This window comes from Pollicipes pollicipes, unplaced genomic scaffold, assembly GCF_011947565.3.
Source record: "Pollicipes pollicipes isolate AB1234 unplaced genomic scaffold, Ppol_2.1 Scaffold_6686;HRSCAF=7923_pilon_pilon_pilon, whole genome shotgun sequence".
NCBI classification, from domain to species: domain Eukaryota; kingdom Metazoa; phylum Arthropoda; class Thecostraca; order Pollicipedomorpha; family Pollicipedidae; genus Pollicipes; species Pollicipes pollicipes.
In genome coordinates, this window is record NW_023596921.1 from 9,926,421 (window position 1) to 9,947,678 (window position 21,258).

At 48.2% G+C, this 21,258-nt stretch overlaps 1 protein-coding gene across 1 annotated transcript; it reads left to right on the top strand.

Moving 5' to 3' along the window:
* Window positions 1-738: 738 nt before the first annotated feature.
* Window positions 739-20,530, top strand: LOC119107738 (uncharacterized). The gene is made up of 4 exons (XM_037231288.1): window positions 739-885; window positions 13,793-13,944; window positions 16,303-16,413; window positions 19,063-20,530. The coding sequence occupies exons 2-4, from the start codon at window positions 13,806-13,808 to the stop codon at window positions 19,161-19,163; spliced, it is 351 nt and encodes a 116-aa protein (XP_037087183.1). The 5' UTR covers window positions 739-885; window positions 13,793-13,805; the 3' UTR covers window positions 19,164-20,530.
* Window positions 20,531-21,258: the final 728 nt, after the last annotated feature.

Sequence of the window (21,258 nt, forward strand, 5' to 3'; positions counted from 1 at the left end):
ATCAGGTCACCGATCCGATCAGATACAGACCATCGGGTTACCGCAGGTGTCGTTGTCGTCACGATGCGACCGGATTATCGCTGATGTCACCGGAAGGTGTCACGTGACTTAAGCAACAAAAAAAAAGTAAAAAATGACGGAACAACAACGGCTTGTCGTCGGACTGGTGTTGTTACGTCACGTGGGGGACCAAACACAGCGAAACGATGTGCTCAGTGGCAGCCAGAAGGCATAGAGGCGTGATTTTGGTACAACGGTGACCATGACAAAATCTTCCGTAAAACGGCTTGCGTCTTCCCACGTTCAGAGACACTGAAACTGTAGTCACCTCGCTACGCACCGGCACTGCGAACAATGCATCCCAGACGGCAGGACTGTCGCACATCCTGAGTTCAGCACTGAGCAGCCAGCCGGCTGCCAACGATAGTTTATGTGTGAGACCGTCACGCACGCAGTCTCTCCCCTGCTGCCGCTCTGCGAGCCGCGTTACAGCGTGTGACAGCTGCGTACCCCTGACCGGCCGAAGTGTCTGACCCTGTCCGCCTGCCATTAATCCATTAGAGGCGCAGGGCGGCGGACGGAGGAAGGACCTCGCAGCGCGCGTAGCTGCGCCGGGCGCCCCCCGGGGGCGGCGCAGGTGCCGTCCGGCGCCGCAGAGGCCCCGCGACGCGCGCCGGAACCGTATAAAAACGAGCGGTGCGGCGCCGCAGACGTCATAGCCAACGCCGCGGCGCACGGACCAGACAGCGGCACCGACGGCGTTCAGGCCAGGCGGCAGCACCGACGGCGCACGGGCCAGACAGCAGCATCGACGGCGCAGCGCACAGCCGAGTGAGGAGCATCGTCGGAGAAGCGCAGCACCAGCACTGCCGGAGCATCGCACAGGTGAGCGACCAGCACCGCCAACACGACGCTCAGAACAGCGGCGCGTGGCACAAACAGACATAACCCACAGACACTGTTCAGTATAGAGAGTAGCACGGCAAACGTTGCTGACCTTGCAACATTATGTACCGCCCCCCCCCCCGCGAGCCGAGCCGTTTCCATATGTACGAATAGGCAATACGTCCACAGCCAATCATTGCATCTCCGTGCATTGTTAGCAACAAACGTGTTCCTGGTGCGCACTCTTTTATTCCTAAAATATGAGATATGTGGTAGTCAACACAATATGGGTCTGGTACTTTGCTCGTGTATGTGCATAAAGCCGTTTCTTCAAAAGCTCTCCATTCGACCAACTTCGGGTTTTTACACACAAAAATACTTGAGCGACGAAGGAGGTACCGAACAACAAAATACCATCTAGTCATCATTAAAAAAAGTATGCAATCCTCTCCACTGATCAGAAAATGTGACTGCATGAGATTTAAACCATTCTTTCCTTATTGGTCGTTTTCCCTGTTTGATATTGCAGTCATGTTGTCAGTACCGCTTTGCCAAAGCTTGCATGCACCACACATTTATATGCTGCATCCCGCGATTGATGCACCCCACCTCATTCACGGGGTATGTGACTAAGCATAACTCGGTTTTTAACGACCCGGCCATGCCGTGACGATGCCGTGACGATGCCCGCACGATGCCCTGTTGTGCGGCCTGGCGGTGTGCCGATGAGGGGGGGGGGGGGGCAGGTGAGACGCGCCGTCCAGCCCTGCAGCACCGCCGGACTCTGGCAAGTCGCTCGCGGTGCCGGCCGGCCGCCGCGCCGGAGGGCGCACTGCGGCGCGGCCGGTGTTTTTCACATCGTGTTTTTTCTTGCTGGTGTAGCCTCAATCATGCCTTACGAAGCTGGGCAGAGCACTCGAGCTGCCGTTGATGGGTGGTGGGGAAGGGAGGGGGAGGAGGCTGAGCTTCCCATGTTTCGGAGGGCTGCATGCTCTCTGGTTGCTGACTTTTCGAGATTCACAACACGATCTTGCTGCAAATTCACCAGCACACATTTGCACACCGTCTCAATCGCAACTGGCTTGCTTTTGAAATGGGTTTTGAATAGATCTGGGCATATAACTCCAAATTAAAGGCCAGAATACACGATCAGGTAACACGGGAGCCTAGCGCGGGACACGGCTTCGTACCCGATTACTCAAGTAAACAATACAACAGGAGTCATTCAAAAATGTCATAGCTGGGATGAGCTACAATGGAATCACTACAGGCAAGTCGTCATTCGTTCAATCGCAAGACAGTCACTCGGAATATCCCACGCTGCTTTTTTGTTTTACTGTGCTCTGGTGCGTCTATGGCATGTGTTCGATTCTTACTTCCCGTGGTAAGTTTCATGGACACAAACTGCAGCAAACACAATGCAAAAACGAGCTGTTAAGCACAAAGGTCGGCTTGGTTTGTCTTACTTAATATTTCTATTTTTTAGTTGTGTGTGAGGTGAAATAGCCTGTAAGACCTGTCATTCCCTGCCCAGATATTCACGCGTTGGAAGTAGAAAAATTCGGGATATGGCTCCCTCTCACAAAAACTTTCCACCGTTAACATTCGGTTCTTTATCGCAGGATATTCGTATTTCCATCATAGATGAAAAGAAACGTATATTACTTTCACAAAATGCTGTTGCATGGATGAATACCTGTAAGTACTGTGAACAGCGTGTCGTGAGGAAAATGCACTGAAAAATTCAAAATTAAACTCACGATGACGAACAATCTCGGAAGAGCGATTCTCAGCTTCGCCTTCGCATTCATTGCGCTGCCTCTTTCATGTATCGAGGTTTATTTGTGAACTTTTACGGCGAAAGGCTGCGAAATGCACCAAAGCTACAATAACGGCGTCACTTTCAGTGTCCATCACAAATGCGCCTCTCGAAGAGATTTTCCCGACTGGTGACGGGGATTATTAGAAATCGTTTAGAGTGCACCGCTTTTATTTTAGCCGATATCTTTGCCTCATCATTACGACAGGCAATTACATGGTGCACATGGAGTGACTGATCAAAGGCCTTGGAGGCCGCTTAGCTCGCGAAGCTTCGCATTGCATAACTGGTAGTATGCCACTGGAAGTAAACAGCAGGGGCTCTTCGATTTAATTTTGCAACTTGCTTCGAACTCAAAAATTGTTGTTGCCCTTGGTATCTTGGCAATATTCTCCAGCCAATGATGCCAAAAGGGTGGCTCTTCACACTGGGACTTGACTCCGGATTTCTGGAAGCAGATGCTCGCTATCAGTAAAATATAACATTCATTTCTTGGCAGTTTTTTGTTGCCGTTGGAAAAGCTGGACAATAGCGTCAACATGGTCTCCGTCACCCAGCCTGCAATCAGAGGCCGACATGTCTTTAGCGGAAATTGAAATTTTAGCACGTCGTTGTACACCTAGCAAAATTCGAGTCTTACGTTGAAGTTCATGTACGGGACTTCTTTCTACCCGACTTTTATTGCCCTGCCTGGACATCAGATTAGCACAAAAATCTTAACAGCGCAAGGCGAAGAAATATGTTTATTTATAATGGTAAGGGCTTTACGTCTCACCGACCACCAGGGTCATTTCGAGACGGATGCCTTCATTAGGTAGCACGTGAGATACGTTGGTAGCATGACAGGGATCCGAACACAAGACTGATGGTTCACAGCCGGGCGCCCTGACCACTACACCACAGTCACCCGCAAACCTGTCTACGTAAGTATCTGTATTGATGACAGACCACGCGAACATGAACATGCCGTCGTAAAACCGAGTGTCTTGTGCTGTCTCACGGTAGTATGAATTTGTAAGCCTAGTGTAAACCCAAAAGTTTGATCAGCGTTGGAGAGCCCAGCATGTTTAGCTGAAAGTGGACTTTGGCATGTAAATGGACTCCAATGAAAATGCACACGCCAGGGCGTGGCACATGACATATCTGGTAGTTTGTTCCCAGGAATAAATTATGTATGAAAAACAAAACATAACTTTCGAAACCAGCTCAAAGAGAGGGTTCATGTGCTATTTGCTCAGGGTGCGTCTGTGTGCATGTCCGTCACGTTTTAAAGGCGGCGTTACGTCTTGCATAACACCATCCACGAGCCGAACAGTGGGTCGCTGAGTAGTGAAATGTGGACACGAGGTGCAGACGCACGAGGCGGTTTTCCACAGGAAGATCGCGAGTCACTGCGGTCCAGGGTTCGGGCGTGGCACGTGGCGGAAGAACCGTTTTAGTTTCATTGGTTTTCAACGGGCGGCCAGAAATGTCACCGGCGACAAAACCGGCGACCAGGCAACCAGGGACCGGAGCGACGAGAAATTCACACGCTTAGGTAGATAGTGGAACAGGGAAACGCGTGGTGCCAGACACAAGGTCGGACTCGCCACAAGGTATGTGCATAGAAGCTGCCAATATTAATTCGACGGTTTTTACATCATCACGCGTTTTTACTGTATTCCGGCAGCCAGAGTGTTTCGAGGCGCGAATTCCATTCGAAAACGTCGACCGATGCACCGCCGTTTATTCATGAGGCCAACACGAGTGAACGCGACGCGCAGGTGCACCAGTATTCGTTGGGTAAGCCAGGAATGTTAGCATTTGAAAAAGACGGTGTCGAATACAATACGCTTTCGTCGAAACTGTGACCAGGTCGCGGCTATATTGACATCGCTGCGTCTACTGATTCGTTTAGGTATCTGACTACATTTATCATCCATTTATTTGCCACCATATGCACTCTCCTGTCCACAGATGGATTGTACCTAGACGGTGACAAATTTAAATTCTCGTGTCGCCAAAATGGAACCGGTAGACCCAAGGGTCCAGCCGCCGGCAGCCAGCATTTTAAGTAAAACGACGAATCGTACGCGCGCCGTATCTTGTCGGCATCCGACAGCCGTCACTCATTCATTCATCCATTCATTCAATCCTCCGTTAGATGTGGCGGGAAAGGGGAGCTGTGGTGACAATCAAGTGCATTACCCGAGCTCTTCGCTTTGACAAATGCCAGAGAAACCCCACGCATCGACCGAACAATGAGTTGCAACGAGTTCGATAAGAAGACCTACGAAATGCATTAGGTTTTCAGTGAAGCCTGCTGCTACGACAAAACAGTACTATTACATTGGCTTCACGAGGCGTGTGTTGGAGTCACTAACGAGTCTGACACCACAGAAACATTGCAGCAGCATGGGCAAGTGGCAGTGGCGAAATTAGGGTTATATGACATTTGCAGTGGTAGAAAGTGCGGTTTTCTTGAAATTTTGCAATGCATAACAACGTTTCAATCGCAGTGGGGATCTGGAGAGCCAGATGTGAACGTCCCTGGTAGTCAGCACAGAACACCCGGTTTCCGACAGACATCTGAGCAGCCAGGGTTCAGGTCGGTTTGGAATCAAATGAATGGTGCTCAGCGCATCCCGAAAATAATGCAACCATAACTCGTATATAGACGCTCCGTCGTTTAGTGAAGTGAGCCCGCCAGCTCTTGTCTTCAACTGTTTGCTTAGGGTGCATCTGTCTGTCAGTCTGCTTGTCCCGTTTTGCGTAACGCCGTTCACGGGCCGAACGGCGGGTCGCTGAATAAATGCTGGCCGGAAATGTGGGGAGCAATATTTGAACGCTAGACAATCGCTGGCTTTGTATTAGTAAGTAGATCGGGGGCTCATTACAGAAGAATGCCTTAAATGATGCTTCTGGATCACTTATTTTTACTGCTTTGTGGTGCATTGTCAGCTTTGAGGCGTGGATAGGTGATCGCGCGATGGCACGAAATCCACAAACGGTGTGATAACGTTTATCATATGTTTGCAGTGATGCTACCCTATCGGTTTTCGCTACCCTATCACCCTCTTTATAAGCGTGGAAGTTCCAGATGCCTAAACAGCTTCATTTGATCTCTTTTAAGAAACAATTGCAAACCCAGGATAGCGTGGACCCATAGGTAGCATTAATATGAACGTTGCAAAAGGGGTCAAAAAGACTGACAGACAGATGCAACCTTAGGAAATAGCTGCAGTCCAGTGCTGGCTGGTTTGCTTTGCTTAGCGACGGAGCGTTCCTGCGCCATTTACGGTTGCAGCGTTTCGGGGTGCACTGAACACCATTTGTGGGATTCCTTGACCGACCCAAACTCTGGCTGCCGGGATGTTTGAAGGGAACCGGTTGTTATGTGCTGACTACCAGGGACGTTCACATCTGGCTCTCCAGATCTCCACTGCGGTTGGAGCGTTGTTATGCATTTTAAAAGTTCAAGAAAACCGCACTTTCTACTACTGCAGATGTCAGATAACCCTAATTTCACCTCTGCCACTGGCCAATGCCGCTGGAATGCTTCTATGGCATCAGACTCTACAGTACTGCTTGTAGCAGTAGGCTTCGCTGAGAATTCACTGCATTTCGTAGTTCTTTTTATCGAACACGTTGCAGCTCATTCTTCGTTCGATGTGTGTTGATTCTCTAGCATTTGTGAAATCAAAGAGCTGGGGTAATGCATTTGATTGTCACTAAAGCTCACCTTTCTCGACGCAAGAATGAATGAATGCATGAATGAATGAATGAATGACGGCTGCCAGACGCAGACAAGGTACAGCGCGCGCGATTCGTCGTTTTTCTTAAAATACTGGCCGCCAGCGGCTAGACGATTAAACGGTGTCATTTTGGCGACGCGAAATATGAAGTTACCACCGCTCAGGTAAAATTCATCTATGGATCTAGGGCATCTAGGACGCTGCATATGATGGAAAATGAACTCTGGTTGCACTCTGAAAATGAACTCTGACCGCGTGTTGTATTCAGCACCGTTTTTCAAAATGCCGACGTTCCCGGCTTGTCCAACGAATGCTGGCGCAGCTGCTCGTCGCATTTACTCGTGTTGGCCACAAGAGTTAACGACGGTACGTCACTCGACAATAAAATTGAATTCGTGTCTCCAAACACTCTGGCTGCGAAAATACAGTGTAGCACGCGAAAACCGTAAAAAACGGTCAAAATGATGCTGGTTGCTTCTATGCACATGTCAGGTGGTGAGTGCGACAACACGCCTGGCGCCACGTGATGCCCTGTTCAATTGTCTACCAAAGCGTGTGAATTTCTTGTCGCTCCGACCCTCGGTTGCCATGATGTGGCTACGGTGCCGAACGGCTGCCCGTCGGCTTTGTCGTCGGTACATTTTGAGCCGCCCGTGCAAAACCAAATGGACCTAAAACAGTCAGCGGCAGTCACGTGCCACGCTCCGAACCCCGGACGCAAGAGGCTCGTGACCAACCCGTGGAAAACCGCGTCGTGTGCCTGGCGTCGTGTCCCAATTTCATCATTCAGGCAATCCACCGCGCCGCACGTGGACAGTGTTACGAAAATCGGACAGACGGGCAGACAAGCAGACAGACGGACAGATGGACAGATGGACAGATGGACCAGAAAGGACAGAAGGACAGAACCAACAGACGGACGGGCAAGACAGACAGACAGTCGGACATACAGACAGACAGACCGGACAGACAGACAGGACAGACAGACAGACAGACAGACAGTCAGACCAGGAGGCAGACAGACAGACAGACAGACAGACCTAACAGACAGACAGACAAGACAGACAGACAGACAGTCAGGACAGACAGACCAGACAGACAGACAACAGGCAGACAGACAGACAGACAGGACAGACGGACAGCACAGAGACAGACAGACATACAGACAAGACAGACGAAGGACAGACAGGCAGACAGACAGGACGCAGCCTGTAGGAAATAGTATCTGGACATTTTCGTTCAGCTGGTTTTGAAAGTTATGTTTTGCTTCTCCTACGCGATCTGTTCCTGAGAACAAGCGCAGACGACGCAGACGCCACAGTACTGAATGCACTTCGAGTTTCGAGTTTAAAGAAGTGATATGTCCAGCCTTTGCAGCAACCCCGAAAAACTACCAGGAAATGTATATTGCATTTTACTGACAGTGTGCTTCTGCCTCCAGACATCCAGGTTCGAGTCCCGTTGGGTAGAACCAAGTTTTTCACACCATGAGGCGAAGAATATCGCCAAGATACCGAGCAGCCCAATAATTTTTGGCCATCAATACCGGAAAAGATAAATAAATACACGGGCAGAGCGCCTGCTTTTTAGCACGGTGCAATCGTGACTGTAAGAATACAGAGGAATGTGCCATCGTCTGCCGAGACTTCCTTGAGGGATACATCACATGCTACATTCATTTCAACAATGTGACCAGCAATATTGTGGGGAGGTTGCATACAGTTTTCTTTGATCTATGATTAAGATAAGTAAATCTTGCGATAAAGAACCGAATCTTATATGTGCAAAGCTGTTGCAGAATGGAACTTTACCTTGAACCGTTTGTAATTCCGATACGTGAGCATGTGGGCAGGGAATGACGTATTTTTCAGATAAGTTTTCCGCACACACGACTTAAAAGTGCACTACTAACTAATTGGAACCGAGTCGCCCTCTGTACGAAACAGTTTGCTTTTAAAATCGTGTTCGCTGCAGTATGTGTCTATGAAACTAACACGGGAAGTGAGAAACGATCACATGCCACAAACGCGTCAAAGCTTAATAAAACAGACAAAAACAGAGTGGGATATTTATTGTAGCTGTTTTACGATTGAAATTATGATGATATGCTTGCTCTTATTACATTATACTCATACCAGGTATAATTTGTTCACACGACTCCTGTTGTATTGCATACTAGCGCCATTTGATACGAAGCCTACCTGCGTCATTTCGAGGCTCACGTATTGCCAGAACGGAAATGAAAAATGAACAGGTGTCCGTAGCTCCGGGTCCAACCAGAAGTTCAGCCCCTCCTACTCCTCAGTACCTCCTACTCGCCGCATCAGCGCGCGTCGGCCCCATGTATGGGGCACCTCTTGTTCCGTATGCCACCATTAATCAGAAGTTCAGCACCTCCCACTCGCCGCATCAGCGCGCGCCGGCCCCATGTATGGGTCACCTCTTGTTCCGTATGCCACCATTAACCAGAAGTTCAGCACCTCCTACTCGCCGCATCAGCGCGCGTCGGCCCCATGTATGGGGAGTCTCTTGCTCCATATGCTCCCATTAACTCCTGGGCACCTGTCCCTGTCAGCCGTATCCCGCCAGCCGGCCCGATCAGCACCGCTGAATACGGCCCGCGAGACGCTCGACGGCTTCCGGCGGCACGGGACCCCACCCGCCCTCGCCGCCGGTCTCGTGGCGAAAGTGGCGCCAGGCACTGCCTTTTGCCGGCCGCCGTGCGCCTGACAGTGCCATTGGCGGGACGGGCATGGCTGCTGCTCTCGGCTAGGGGGGGGCGAGTGTGCTGAGATTACACACAGGCGAAACTACCGACCATACGGAAGGCGCGCGCGGCCTCGTGTTGACGGTCACGAAGAGGGTTTGTGAAGTCGGTCTCGTCGAAGTCTCGAAGTCTCGTGTTGTTTGGAGTGACAGGTGCCTCCGCCTCCACGCTACTAGTCGCCCCGTGGTGTTAACACGTGCCCGGATGGCCAGTTGGGTGCTCTTCGCGCGGGCGGGGGTCAATTTGACCCTCTTCAGATTTCAGGAACTAAGAAGGACAGAGGCACCAAATTTTTAAGGTGTGTTGACCTGTACGTGAGCTCACTTAGCCTTTAAGTTTGAGGTTTCAAGATCATCGCCTTCAGATCAAATGAGGTCAAACAAGGCTTAGCCCCAAGTTGGTCTCCAAAGTGTCCCCAGAATCTAGATTCCTGTTATAATCGCCAGGTCGCATGCTCATTTCACCTCAGTGATCTTTTTTGACCTTTTGAAGATCATGGTGACTAAAATCATGCAGGACTGCTTTGAGCTGTGCAATTAAATAAGCGACAAAGACTGCGCTAGGCAATATGTTTCTTAGAAAAAGTGTCAACCTGAGCCATTTCAGATCAGTGACATATTCTGACCTTTAACAAGTTCATAGAAAATGTGTGATGCGGTTTCTGTTATCAATAAATTCGAAATGAGCACCAGAGGCTACCCCATACAGAAAACTCCAGCGCAATAAAGTAGGTTGCTTTTGACCTTGGTCTGACCTTCATACCCGTCCTTAGATCAATGGAATTAGGTCATTTCATTCTTGTGTTGCCTCAGAAATTATCTCAGAGATGTATTATCTTGTTCAACACTCCGTTGTTGCATTAGAGTGAAAGCTTCCCTAGAAATTGCCCTATCTAAATACATAGCCTGAATTTGACCTGCTGTAGGTCAGCGACCTTAAAAGGTATGTCTAAATTATTGATACCACACAATTTGCTATTCGATTGTCTATAGCTATGCAAATTTGGGCGCGGGTACATCGTGCCGTTCGGAAACCATTCAGGAAAAAAACCCTTTGGAGGGTGAATTTGACCCCCACCCGAGCGCGCGTTAACCGACAGACCAGTGCGCTCGGTAGCGGACATATACCACATTTACTCGTAGTGCATTGCTTCATATCAAAATGTCGTGCACACATCTTCGTATCACTGTCGTTTGAACGCAAGGCTTCGTGCGTAAGCCTGGAAACGCAAACCTTGGGGTCAGAGATCCTTGTAGACCTTCGCATCCCGAATGTCGCGCAATTTGTCGTACGTGAGCACTTGTACTAAGAAGACTTGACGTTCGCAACTCCTCACATCCGAGAAACTTGGTGCAAAAACTATTTGTACTAGCACATGGAAAATAATATGACTACTGCCGCTGGGGTACAGCGTGACTGCTGCTGCCTTTGCTCATTTCCTGTAGCTTCAATGCTGATTCATCCTAAAAGAAAAACATCACGCTGTTTAATATACGACCGCCACATGTAGACTTACTTGGAGACAATGGATCCCAATCGCATCAGACATTTCTCAAAAGGGCTCCGTTAATATGGTCTTACATGAACACATGTAACGCGAGGAAACAGCCCAGAAGATTCTGAATCTGGATATTTATGTTTTTCTTTATTGGATGAGGTACGTTTCTGCATCATGCAGGAAACAAAGTGTATTGATCTTCACCCCTTTTCATCACTGTCTCACCCGTTGTCGGTTACTGATTTATATCCGTTATCGGTTCTCGGCTGCTATGCGCCATTGATATTACTGATTTCCATCACTCTAAGCTTAGGTATTGAGTATGCAAAAAATACCATGCGAATAGGGGTTCACGAAGAAAGACGATAAGAAGCTTTGTGTATGTAAGAAAAGGGAGGCGCGTATTTGTGTATGTGAGCAAATGCGCTTCCAAAACATACATATGCAAACAACTGTGTCCTGTAAGAAATGTGATGCAAAGGAAGCGTGTTTTCTAGGAAATACGATGCAATCAGGCTTATTGCTCGGCGTATTTTAAATGATTTAATTGTTGACGTTGCTGACCGCCTGTCCCGTGACCTTGTGTTCGCGGCCACGGCAGGCTTCATGCATGTGGTCTAGCTCCGAAAGGAACTTACTCCATGGTTTAACCGGTTCGTTCGAGACTTGCTGCGTGGCAGAGAGTTGGATTACAGACGTACGAAGGCGTGTCCGACCACCGAAAATATTGCTGGACACCGCACTTCCTTACATACTATCAGAGCCGACTTTGAAACCGCAGTGGATGCTTAATTGCGCGAACACGCGCTGGGTCCGTTGGGAGACTAAGGACAACCCGAAGCGTTATTGGTCCTTCGTTAAGTGCTTGAAGTCATCAACGCACATGTCTCCCTCTCTTGAACGCGATGGCAACGTGCACGAGGACGATCAGGAGGGTACCCATTGTCTGAATATGTGTTTTGGCGGTAAGTTTTGTGGCCCTAACGTCCGTGTATTGTGGTTTTCTCGCTCTAACCCGCCTCTGCCCGATGCGCCTGGACTATACAGCTTTACTGTACTGTACTGTAAGGTGCCGTATAATCCAACTACATACAGCATGTTTTTTTAACACTGCTGGACATTTATCTCAAAATGTAAGCAAGCAATTCCAATTTACACCAAAAACGCATCAGCATTCACCAGCGTTAGTCGCCTTCTTCTACCGTACAACGCTTGGCCATTATTTTTGCGCCACTGGCCACGTGTACAGCTGGCTGGAGTCGTACTTGAGTAACCGTTATAACGCCTGGTGCTGAACGGCAAGCAGTTTGGCTGAATGCGATCAGTTGCTACGAGAGGCAGCATCTTGGAACCGTTGATGTTCGTGCTTTCTGGCAGATGTCTGATAAAACTGAGAGAGAGAGAGAGAAAGAGCGACTTACATACGCCGATGATGTGAAAATTTATCGCCAAATCGACAACGAAGCAGATTGCATTACACTTCAGGCGGATTTGGATCGCCTTTGTGAATGGTCCAAAAACTGGGGCCTGAAATTGAACCAAGCTAAGTGCAATGCCATCCCATTCACCCTCCGCACGTCACTTGTACATTGCCCATATGCACTAAATAATCGACGCTCGGATAGCTGCCAGCAGATTCGCAATCTTGGTGTCCCCTGGACACCAGCTCACCTTTGCTAATCACATAGATTGGACTGTCTCAAGCCGTCATGTCCTGGTCAAGCGCAGTTAAATCAAAAGGACTTGATGTGTCTCTTCAACGCCCATGTGAAATCACTGAGTGCGGTAGCGTTGTTTGAAGCGATGCTCCCGTTTGCCATCTCACCCGGTTCGAACGACTACACCACCGGTTTCTCATGTGGTTTGGTTCGAATACTCATTCCCAGTGTCCTCCACTGGATTATGAGCTTTTCGCCTACTCTAACAAGGGTCAACACTGGTGAAAAGATTTGCCGCTTGTCTAGCCGTTGCCTGCAATTTTTTCCACAGCATTTTCTAACAAGTGACTTTTCCCAGCTAACAAAATTGTTCTGATGTGGTTTGTTTGGGTTCAGCCGGCACTCGTAGAGCATTTTTTATGACCGTTGTGTCAGCGTGTAAGGTGCATGCGTGACTGTGTGCAATGTGCATGCGTGTGTGTTGTGTGTGTGTGTGTGTGTGTGCGGGTAAATTTTTGTTTGTGCGTGTCGCGTATTTATTTTTTAAACTGGACTGCTTCCGCAATTGGGCTTTTGCCTGTGGACCGATTATGTGCTAAATAAACAAGTAAACAAGTAAACAAATGCATTTGAAAAATCATGCGGACATACAGTTTTACATTGTGAACGTTTACGAACACTTGAACTTACGATTATTCGCGTACGGTTAAGTGTTATGCTGATGTATGCCATACAAACTGTCGCGTGAATAGTTTTCCATAAGAAGGAATACGACATGAAGTTTGCCCTTGAGCGTAGGAAAGCTGACGCGGATGTCCGTGGAGTACTTTGGAGAGGAAAATGATTCTGGGTGTGACCTGGACGGACTTGCAACTTGAAGTTGGCCTAGATCGTGGCATCACCCAGGCCCTGCCGAGAAAAACTGCGATATCCCTTGGGAGCGGCTTCTTCGCTGCCTACCTCTCATAACTTTTTGATTGGTCGCATGTATGCCAAACAAGGAATTTCTCTCCAGACGCCTTGAATCCTCCTGGGTCCGAGTCCTGATCGTTGGCGGCTAGACGGAGCAGAGCACAGCCACACGCGGAGGTCTGTACAGGACGGAGTGGTATGTCTTTCAACATGTGTCGCCCGTTTCGGTTTATCGCACACCTGTCGCGTTGCTCACGGACCGCCCACCAATTTGCGGTGTTCCACGTCGCTGCGGTCGGGTGACTCGCTGCTGATTGGTTCTCGGTGTGACCTGTGCGTCGGGCTCGGCGGGCGTGGGTTGTCAACCGCTGCTGATTGGCTCTCGGTGTGACCTGTGCGTCGGGCTCGGCGGGCGTGGGTTGTCAACCGCTGCTGATTGGCTCTCGGTGTGACCTGTGCGTCGGGCTCGGCGGGCATGGGCTGCTGGGTCTGTTGGGCTGGCACGTCATACCGTTGCAGAGCCGCCGCCGCCATGGTAACTCGGTACGGCTTCCGCGCACTGGTCGGCTTCTGGCTGCTGCTGGCCGCTGGTGCCGGTCGAAGGCTGGAGCTCGAGTACGATGCCATGCCCGTCAGCAGCCTGGAGAAGATCCGTAGCCCGTACCTGGGAGGTCAGTGGTGCGCGTGTTGCACGGGGCACTCACAGCCCATACCTGGAAGGTCAGTGGTGCACGTGTTGCATTGGGCATTCGCAGCCCATACCTGGAAGGTCAGTGGTGCTCGTGCTGCATTGGTCATCGGCAACCCGTATCTGTATGGTCAGTGGTGCACGCGCTGCATTGGGTATTCGCAACCAGTACCTGGAAGGTCAGTGGTGCACGTGTTGCATTGGGCATTCGCAGCTCATGCCTGGAAGGTCGATGGTGCACGTGCTGCATTGAGCATTCGCAGCCCATACCTGGAAGGTCAGTGGTGTCCTTGTTGCACTGGGCATTCGCAGCTTATATCTGGAAGGTCAGTGGTGCCCTTGTTGCATCGTGCATTCGCAGCCCATACCTGGAAGGTCAGTGGTGCCCTTGTTGCATTGGACATTCGCACGAACATTATGCCGTTTTTGTATAACTTAAGACCATGCAGTATCGTCATAAAAGGAGCATATAACCCGCATTTGACGTGTGGCGTTCTTAACCTATCAGAGACCTACACGACACACTGGGTGTCTATCCAAAAGAAAAGTGAACCACCCCGCATGCGAATGGACGGTGTTCAGGGTGCGAAATTCCAGCCATGAAACCAAATATTAGTCCTGATTGCATGATAGCACGATTGTAAGCCAAGATTCGTAATGGTGCACGTGTCTCAAGGTATCGGGCTTCGGATCGAGCTTACCAAAAGACGTTTTCGAATCGAGTGCGCAGAAAGTGACAATGTTGGTTCCTGATGAATTGGGTCACCTCCTCTCTACTTGCAAGACTCTCTTTACGGTGTGATAATTCAGCAAAGTTTTGGTCTTAGAAAAGGGCCTGCGGGAAATCAAAAGACGATTGTAGTGTTTTCAGTTACCACGGGATTTTCGTCCATTGCGTCAAGTTAAACGCAAAGTACAAACATGTACTGACGTAGAATACCTTGCATTAGTAACAGTGCATTAGCAATACTAGATAGTGCTAAAAATACGTAATGTTGGCTGCACGCTTAGTGACATTTGCGAAGACTGTCTGACATTTGCGTAGTATTTGACGTCAAAAGACCTTGCTGTCGACAATTTTTTGGTATGTGCCACTTTTTCACTGCAATGTGGCCCAGGTCCAGCAAAGCATAATCCCAGGGATACAAATCAGTTTCAAATGTTCAGTTGCAGCGGTTCAATTATTTAAGGGAGTGTTCCATATTTGTGTAGGGGTATTTACTGAAATCGTCATCTCGAAGATCGTTTGGTACATTTCACAGCCCTGTCCTTCTTAAGGCCTTAAAACAATCTAGCTTCTGAGCCGCCTGCGAATATGTGCAGAGAATTTCTGAGAGGCTATTGCGAGGTCACCTAGGCATCCATGACGCCATAATAGCGTCATTCCAATCCTGTCATTCCATCAGCCATGCGGCCAACAAGGCCAAGGAAAATACAACTGTCTAGTCGTCCGTGTCTGGCGTTCGTGAGCACGACTTCCAGATATAACGACCGTCAACTGGCTCTCAATATTGTGCGAGGTACGAGGACGTAATCATACAATGACGCATTGGGGAACATGCCTACCAAACAGAGGAAGTGTGTCGTCTAGAGCAACATTTCCACTTAAAGGTATACCATTAGGTATAAGTGAGCTTATTTCATCATATATGATGCCTGCTTCATTGTCTTCAAATGTGGAGCATTGTCTTTGAGTTGTAAGCATTCTGTAGTTTTTCATTGGTAATGGTTCAGCTGTTTGGGATTTCTTGAGGCTGAAACGCTGCCAGTTATTATCATTATTTGTGCTCGTCTTGGAACACTTCCACCATAACTAAACATCTTCAATAAGCCAAATGCTTGAATTCCTGCCTGTATGCATCGTCTGGAGCAAGTAATCGTCATAGAAGACTGATGAAAGGCGTCATTTGTACCCAGCACATGATTAAGAGAAAACAAGCGCTTTCTTTTGATGTCGACTTGTTTTCTTCCAGCTCATATATATATATATATATATATATATATATATATATATATATATATATATGTGTGTGTGTGTGTGTGTGTGTGTGTGTGTGTGTGTGTGTGTGTGTATGTATGTATGTATGTTTACACGTTCCCGACATATTGTTTCGGTGGTGCAGCTTCAAGCAGAACACTGTTTACTACGGCCGCCGAATCCCTCTGCCCACCGCGCGCCCCGCACCGTGCCGACCTTGCCACCTGGTCACGTGACCCACCGCCGGGGGCTACGGGCAAACGACCGCTGACCCAGGGTCGGCGGCGGCAGACCGCGGCAGGTCTGGGCGTGTCAGATACACGTCCAATCTGACCTATGCATAAAATATCACTTCTGTTTCAGAACCCATTCTTGGAGTCCGAAGATTGCAAAACGTGCTGCCATATCAGTCAAGTGTGGAGCGACCTAGATTTTATGGATTTCGTCGCATCCAAAGACCAATGAAGCGATATCGTAAGTACAGTGCAACGTGGGTGCACAACCAAGCCTCTCTGCAAATCTGATCCTGTCCAGATGTGCTCTAGAGGTCACTGGGCTTGCATCACCATGCCTGCACGTCTTAGCTGTTTACCTTTAATAAGATAGCGTTTTCCGCGCTCAGCGATAGTCCGCCGCGCCGTGGCTCATCTGGCTGGCTGGTGCAGTGCTGCCCGCACACTAAGCCTGCGTGTGGCAGACAAATCACCTCGGCCATTGAGGTCACGTGCATGTGATAGCAATCGTGAAGCGCCATTGAGAATATTCAAGCTTCGGTTATGTCCACTGAAACTAAGTGTTACGCGAGTGTCTCCGATGCGCCCACTGCATAATTTGAAAGCGTGAAATCAAGTGGATAAGCAATATTGAGGATCTGCGACAAAGCTTTCGTAGTTTGCCCCAGTCACCTGAAGTTGACAACGCTAAAGACGGTTTAAATTCAGTATAGCGAACAAAGGCTTGCTTTGTGTTGCATAGCTGTTTTGTGCCAAATTTCAGAACATGCTTGTTGCAAAAAAGTATCGTCGGTTCGCATTTGTCGGCACATAGAAGGGATGTGCTCTTTTCACCCTCCCCTGGTTCGAATCGATTCGACTCAGCATTTTTGAGCACCGAATCGAAATAGCATGAATTGGACGCATTTTTACAAGTAAGTCGCATCAATCGTTAATTCATGCCATTCTACTTTGCTAATTCTGATTCTGGATGAATTAATAAGAGATTAATAAAAGCTGAATTAATAAGAAAATCAATTTGATGCAATTAATGCATAAAATGGAGAACGATGCAAGTGGCCAAATAAGACGCGCGCATTTCCAGTGACTTCCATGACTTTTAAAAGTTATGAAGTAATTAACTTCATTCGAGCTAAAATGTGGGATGGATGTTTATGAATATCACTTAAAGCAGTCACCAGAGGTGGGTGCGAGATTATTATTTGCTCAGTTTGTGTGCACAGCGGCTCGTAAAACTGCAATATATCACTTATACATAGTTCGCGTGATCACAGGTTAACAAACGGTGCAAAGCATGACGCCCACACTTTTCTCCCTGCTTTGAAGGATGCAATGGATGGATGTAGAAGCTCCCTGGCTTTTGCGGAATTTGCAGCACTTGATATTGCAAAGGTTAGAGTTAAGACTTTTGTGACCATCATGGACAGGTACAGTCACAAATATTAGCCCCAATCAAAAGTCTTTAATTTCACCAACTCATTTGGGAAAGCTTCCCCGTACTGTTTGCAATTTTTCTGTCATACTTCAGCGGAGACCGAACAGCCGGAGACGCGTGAATAGCTGTGGATGGTGAACATCGGTACAGTTGTATCTGGGCGTTGATGCGCCACGCCATGCCCCAGCAGATCTTAAAAAAAAACATAGCAGAGGGGCAGACGTGTCTCAACCCTTTTCCCCGGCTTCACCTGTCATGTAAAGTCAGCATTTCACGTCGCCAGCAGGTGCGCCATTCGCCGTCTAATTCGAGATGCGACTTGGAAGTCTTTTGTTTGGCAATGTGTCGACGGGACCCCCGGGGAGATACTGGTCTGGCAACGAAAGCTGCTGCGAGCAGCTGGAGCCCGGATAACCCAACTGGATAGCCTGCTGAACAATTCTGAGTGCTCGGCTGTGAAAGATGCCCTATACACTTAAGCATTCATGGCCATTTATACGCCGTGTCTGTTGCTCTTATTCATCGTTCCAGTGCAATTGGAGATGAACGCACTCGTGTGCATCTTACAGCAGTGCTTTTTATTATGCCCTTCGTCATATGCCCTTAGTCATATCAGAGACTGGTAAAATGATCGCACACTATCCAAACTCTACACACTCTAACAACCAGCAGACAACAAACACACACCCACACACACACCCACAACACACACACACACACACACACACACACACACACACACACACACACACACACACACACACACACACACACACACACACACACACACACACACACACACACACACACACCACACACACACACACCACACACACACACACACACACACACACACACACACACACACACACACACACACACACACACACACACACACACACACACACACTACACGTAGGATCAAATTGACCACGATGGTATTCTATAGATGCATTCTAGATTGCCAGTGATAGCTTCGGTAAACTCGATGAATTTTAGTAATCATAATTTTGACACAGCTTGCCAGAGTCTGTGGAGCTCTCCATCTTTTTCAGAGTTGACTTCAGAATCGGTTTTGGGAAGCGTGCTGGGACAGGTCATGTGCGACTTAATGTGCGTCACACTCCATTTCTTTTTTTGTATCTGACCAGGCCGTTGTTCGAATGGAGTGTTTCATGAGACGTCTTTGTAAAAGGACTGATCATGTTTAAGTGATGTGTGATAGATGTACACCACTAGGACAGCACCCAGGGCCCAGAATGGAGTGTTTCATAAGACGTCTTTGTAAAGGGACTGATCGAAAAAGTATTCTACAAAAGTAAAAAAAAACAGGCGTCAGGCCTCTTGGTTCAGCGCCAGATCGCTTCACTGATTGAACCCATTCACGAATTGTCTGTGGTCTGTGGTAGCCCCGCGGCACCACGAGGCCCCACTGACCTGTATCGCCACCTGCAGTGGGGGTGGAGATACCGGACGAAATCGCCGGCACCGGCGGCGACGCGGCGGACAGCTACATCGACCGGCTGAAGCAGCAGATGCAGAACAGTGGGAAGTGATCCTTGGAGACTGGACCGGACGCCTCCGAGACGGCTGGCCGGCTTCGGCGTTTGGGGCCACCAGTCCTCGCGATCAGATTGGCTTACTGGGTCGCTGGGTCACTGAACCCTCATACGTGACACGTCCCATGGCAAACCAATGCTCTGTCTATGTTGTAACGTAAAATTATACGGCTGAAATTGGCAGCATAATACAAAGGTACAAAGTAGCGCACGCTGTCTGCCTGAAAACAGCAATAAATAAACGAGTTTTAGCTGGATATACAGGCGGTCAGAGCCGACAAAAGCAACAGCAACTGAAGCCAATGGTGTTGAGAATGCACCAAGGGGTGGTTCAGTGCAAATAAATCGCACACTTTGGAGGAGATAAGTTTAGACGCGCTGTTTGCTTTGTACGCTGGTGGCTTTATAAAGTCACTGCGTGCCAGTAGAAATGCCAATTGACCATATCCTTGATGTTATGCACATCAGCAGATGCATAGCTTACGTAGCTTTAGACGGCATGTCTGCTTGAACTTCCGTGGTAACACATATGCTTATTTGCAAATTGCACTGAAATATATATTGACCTACGTCATTGCTGTTTCTCGGCCAACAGTGACATTGCTGCATAATCGGTGCGGTGAAAAATCCATCTAACGACTGAAACAGATGCATTCCGAGACAATAGCCCTCGCGGCTTCAATATGGCCACATGACAACCACTATGACGGTCCAAAATAATGCATGAGATCTCGGTCTAACATGTAACGTAAGATGCCAGCTTTGTAACGCAACGTCTGTAACTTGTAAATAACGTCACATGTTTCGTAACACACGGCTTGTTTTTTAATTATGGCAAAACAACGCTAGTGGGTGTTTTAGAGTATTATTCAACCTGGAAAAAGAAAGAGCGGATATTTTCAGTTGTAGAACAGCAGCGACAATCTTCTGAATGCAAAACCGGGAGCACCAATAGCGAGTGAATATCACACTTTGAACTTAAAAGACTAGGAAACAGTGAAGTCGGCTTGGTGAAATGTGTTAATACAGGGTGCGATAGCGGGCTGCGTGTCAGGAAATTTGTACACGCGTGCGTTATCTTGTTTTAGCGTTGTAGTATTCCGTATGCGTCGCTTTTGAATCGGTTTCGAGAAGTGGAAAAACTATGTACATGTTGAACATGCATACGCGGTATAAATTAGTGGTCATGTCACATCACAACATTCAGAAGACGTGTACTGTAGTCGTATTGATATTGTAAGTGCATTGCATGTGTTTTTTTTTTGTCAACTGTTTGCATTATTTGTCTACGGCTGAAATGAAAAAAGAAACAGTCATCTATTCTTCTTTCGCTTCGTCAGAAGGATAAGTATGTTGATTGCATGTGACTTCTTGTGTTTTTCTTAGTGTGTGCCTCCATCTTTTTTATGAATGCCATTGTTTCATCATGCTGAAGAATGGGTATACATTACCCCTAAAGCTTTCAATGAATACAAGCAGAGTGGTTGGAATGTTATCTTTTTACTTTTAGTCATTTGTGTGCGATGCATGTTTCTTGGCCATTTCCACAAGCGTCAGACACCTAAAATGTTTTGCAGCAAGCATATGGGTTCGCATTAAGTCAACCAAGAGTCAATCGTCAATTAGGGATAGACGTCTTTCTCAATCTTACTCGTCCGCTACCTCAGCTAGGGGTTAATCATGAGGAGACCATACCAAACATCTTCCTTTCCCATCAAAAATGTCGGCCGCAGAACGAAAAGTTTTACGGTTTGCAAGACACCAGAATAAAAAGCATAGAGCTCCCTAAAGCGTTGCAGGTATAACTGCGGCTGTCATGATCATTTCAGCTCAAAGTATATGCGAGATCAGATCAAGTTCCAACATGTTGCCTCGGTATGTATTCGCCGCTGTTCGAACTCTATGGCGACGCGAAGCTTCCTCAGAACGCCCTTTGCCGTCCGCCGTTTGCTGCCACCCTTTTCATGTCTCCTGTTTCTGCCTCCAGGCCGGACTCAACGGCGAAACCTCGACACATCTTCCGTTGATAAATCCACGCTTTTGCTATATCGAGGAGTAAAATGAACATATGTTTGGAAGACTAGTTTGAAAC

Excerpts from the sequence above, each read along its gene's own strand:
- LOC119107738 (XM_037231288.1), top strand. The coding sequence starts at position 13,806 with ATGGTAACTCGGTACGGCTTCCGCGCACTGGTCGGCTTCTGGCTGCTG. Across the intron at positions 13,945-16,302 it reads CCGTAGCCCGTACCTGGGAG|AACCCATTCTTGGAGTCCGA; the intron begins GTCAGTGGTGCG and ends CTTCTGTTTCAG. Across the intron at positions 16,414-19,062 it reads AAGACCAATGAAGCGATATC|TGGGGGTGGAGATACCGGAC; the intron begins GTAAGTACAGTG and ends CGCCACCTGCAG.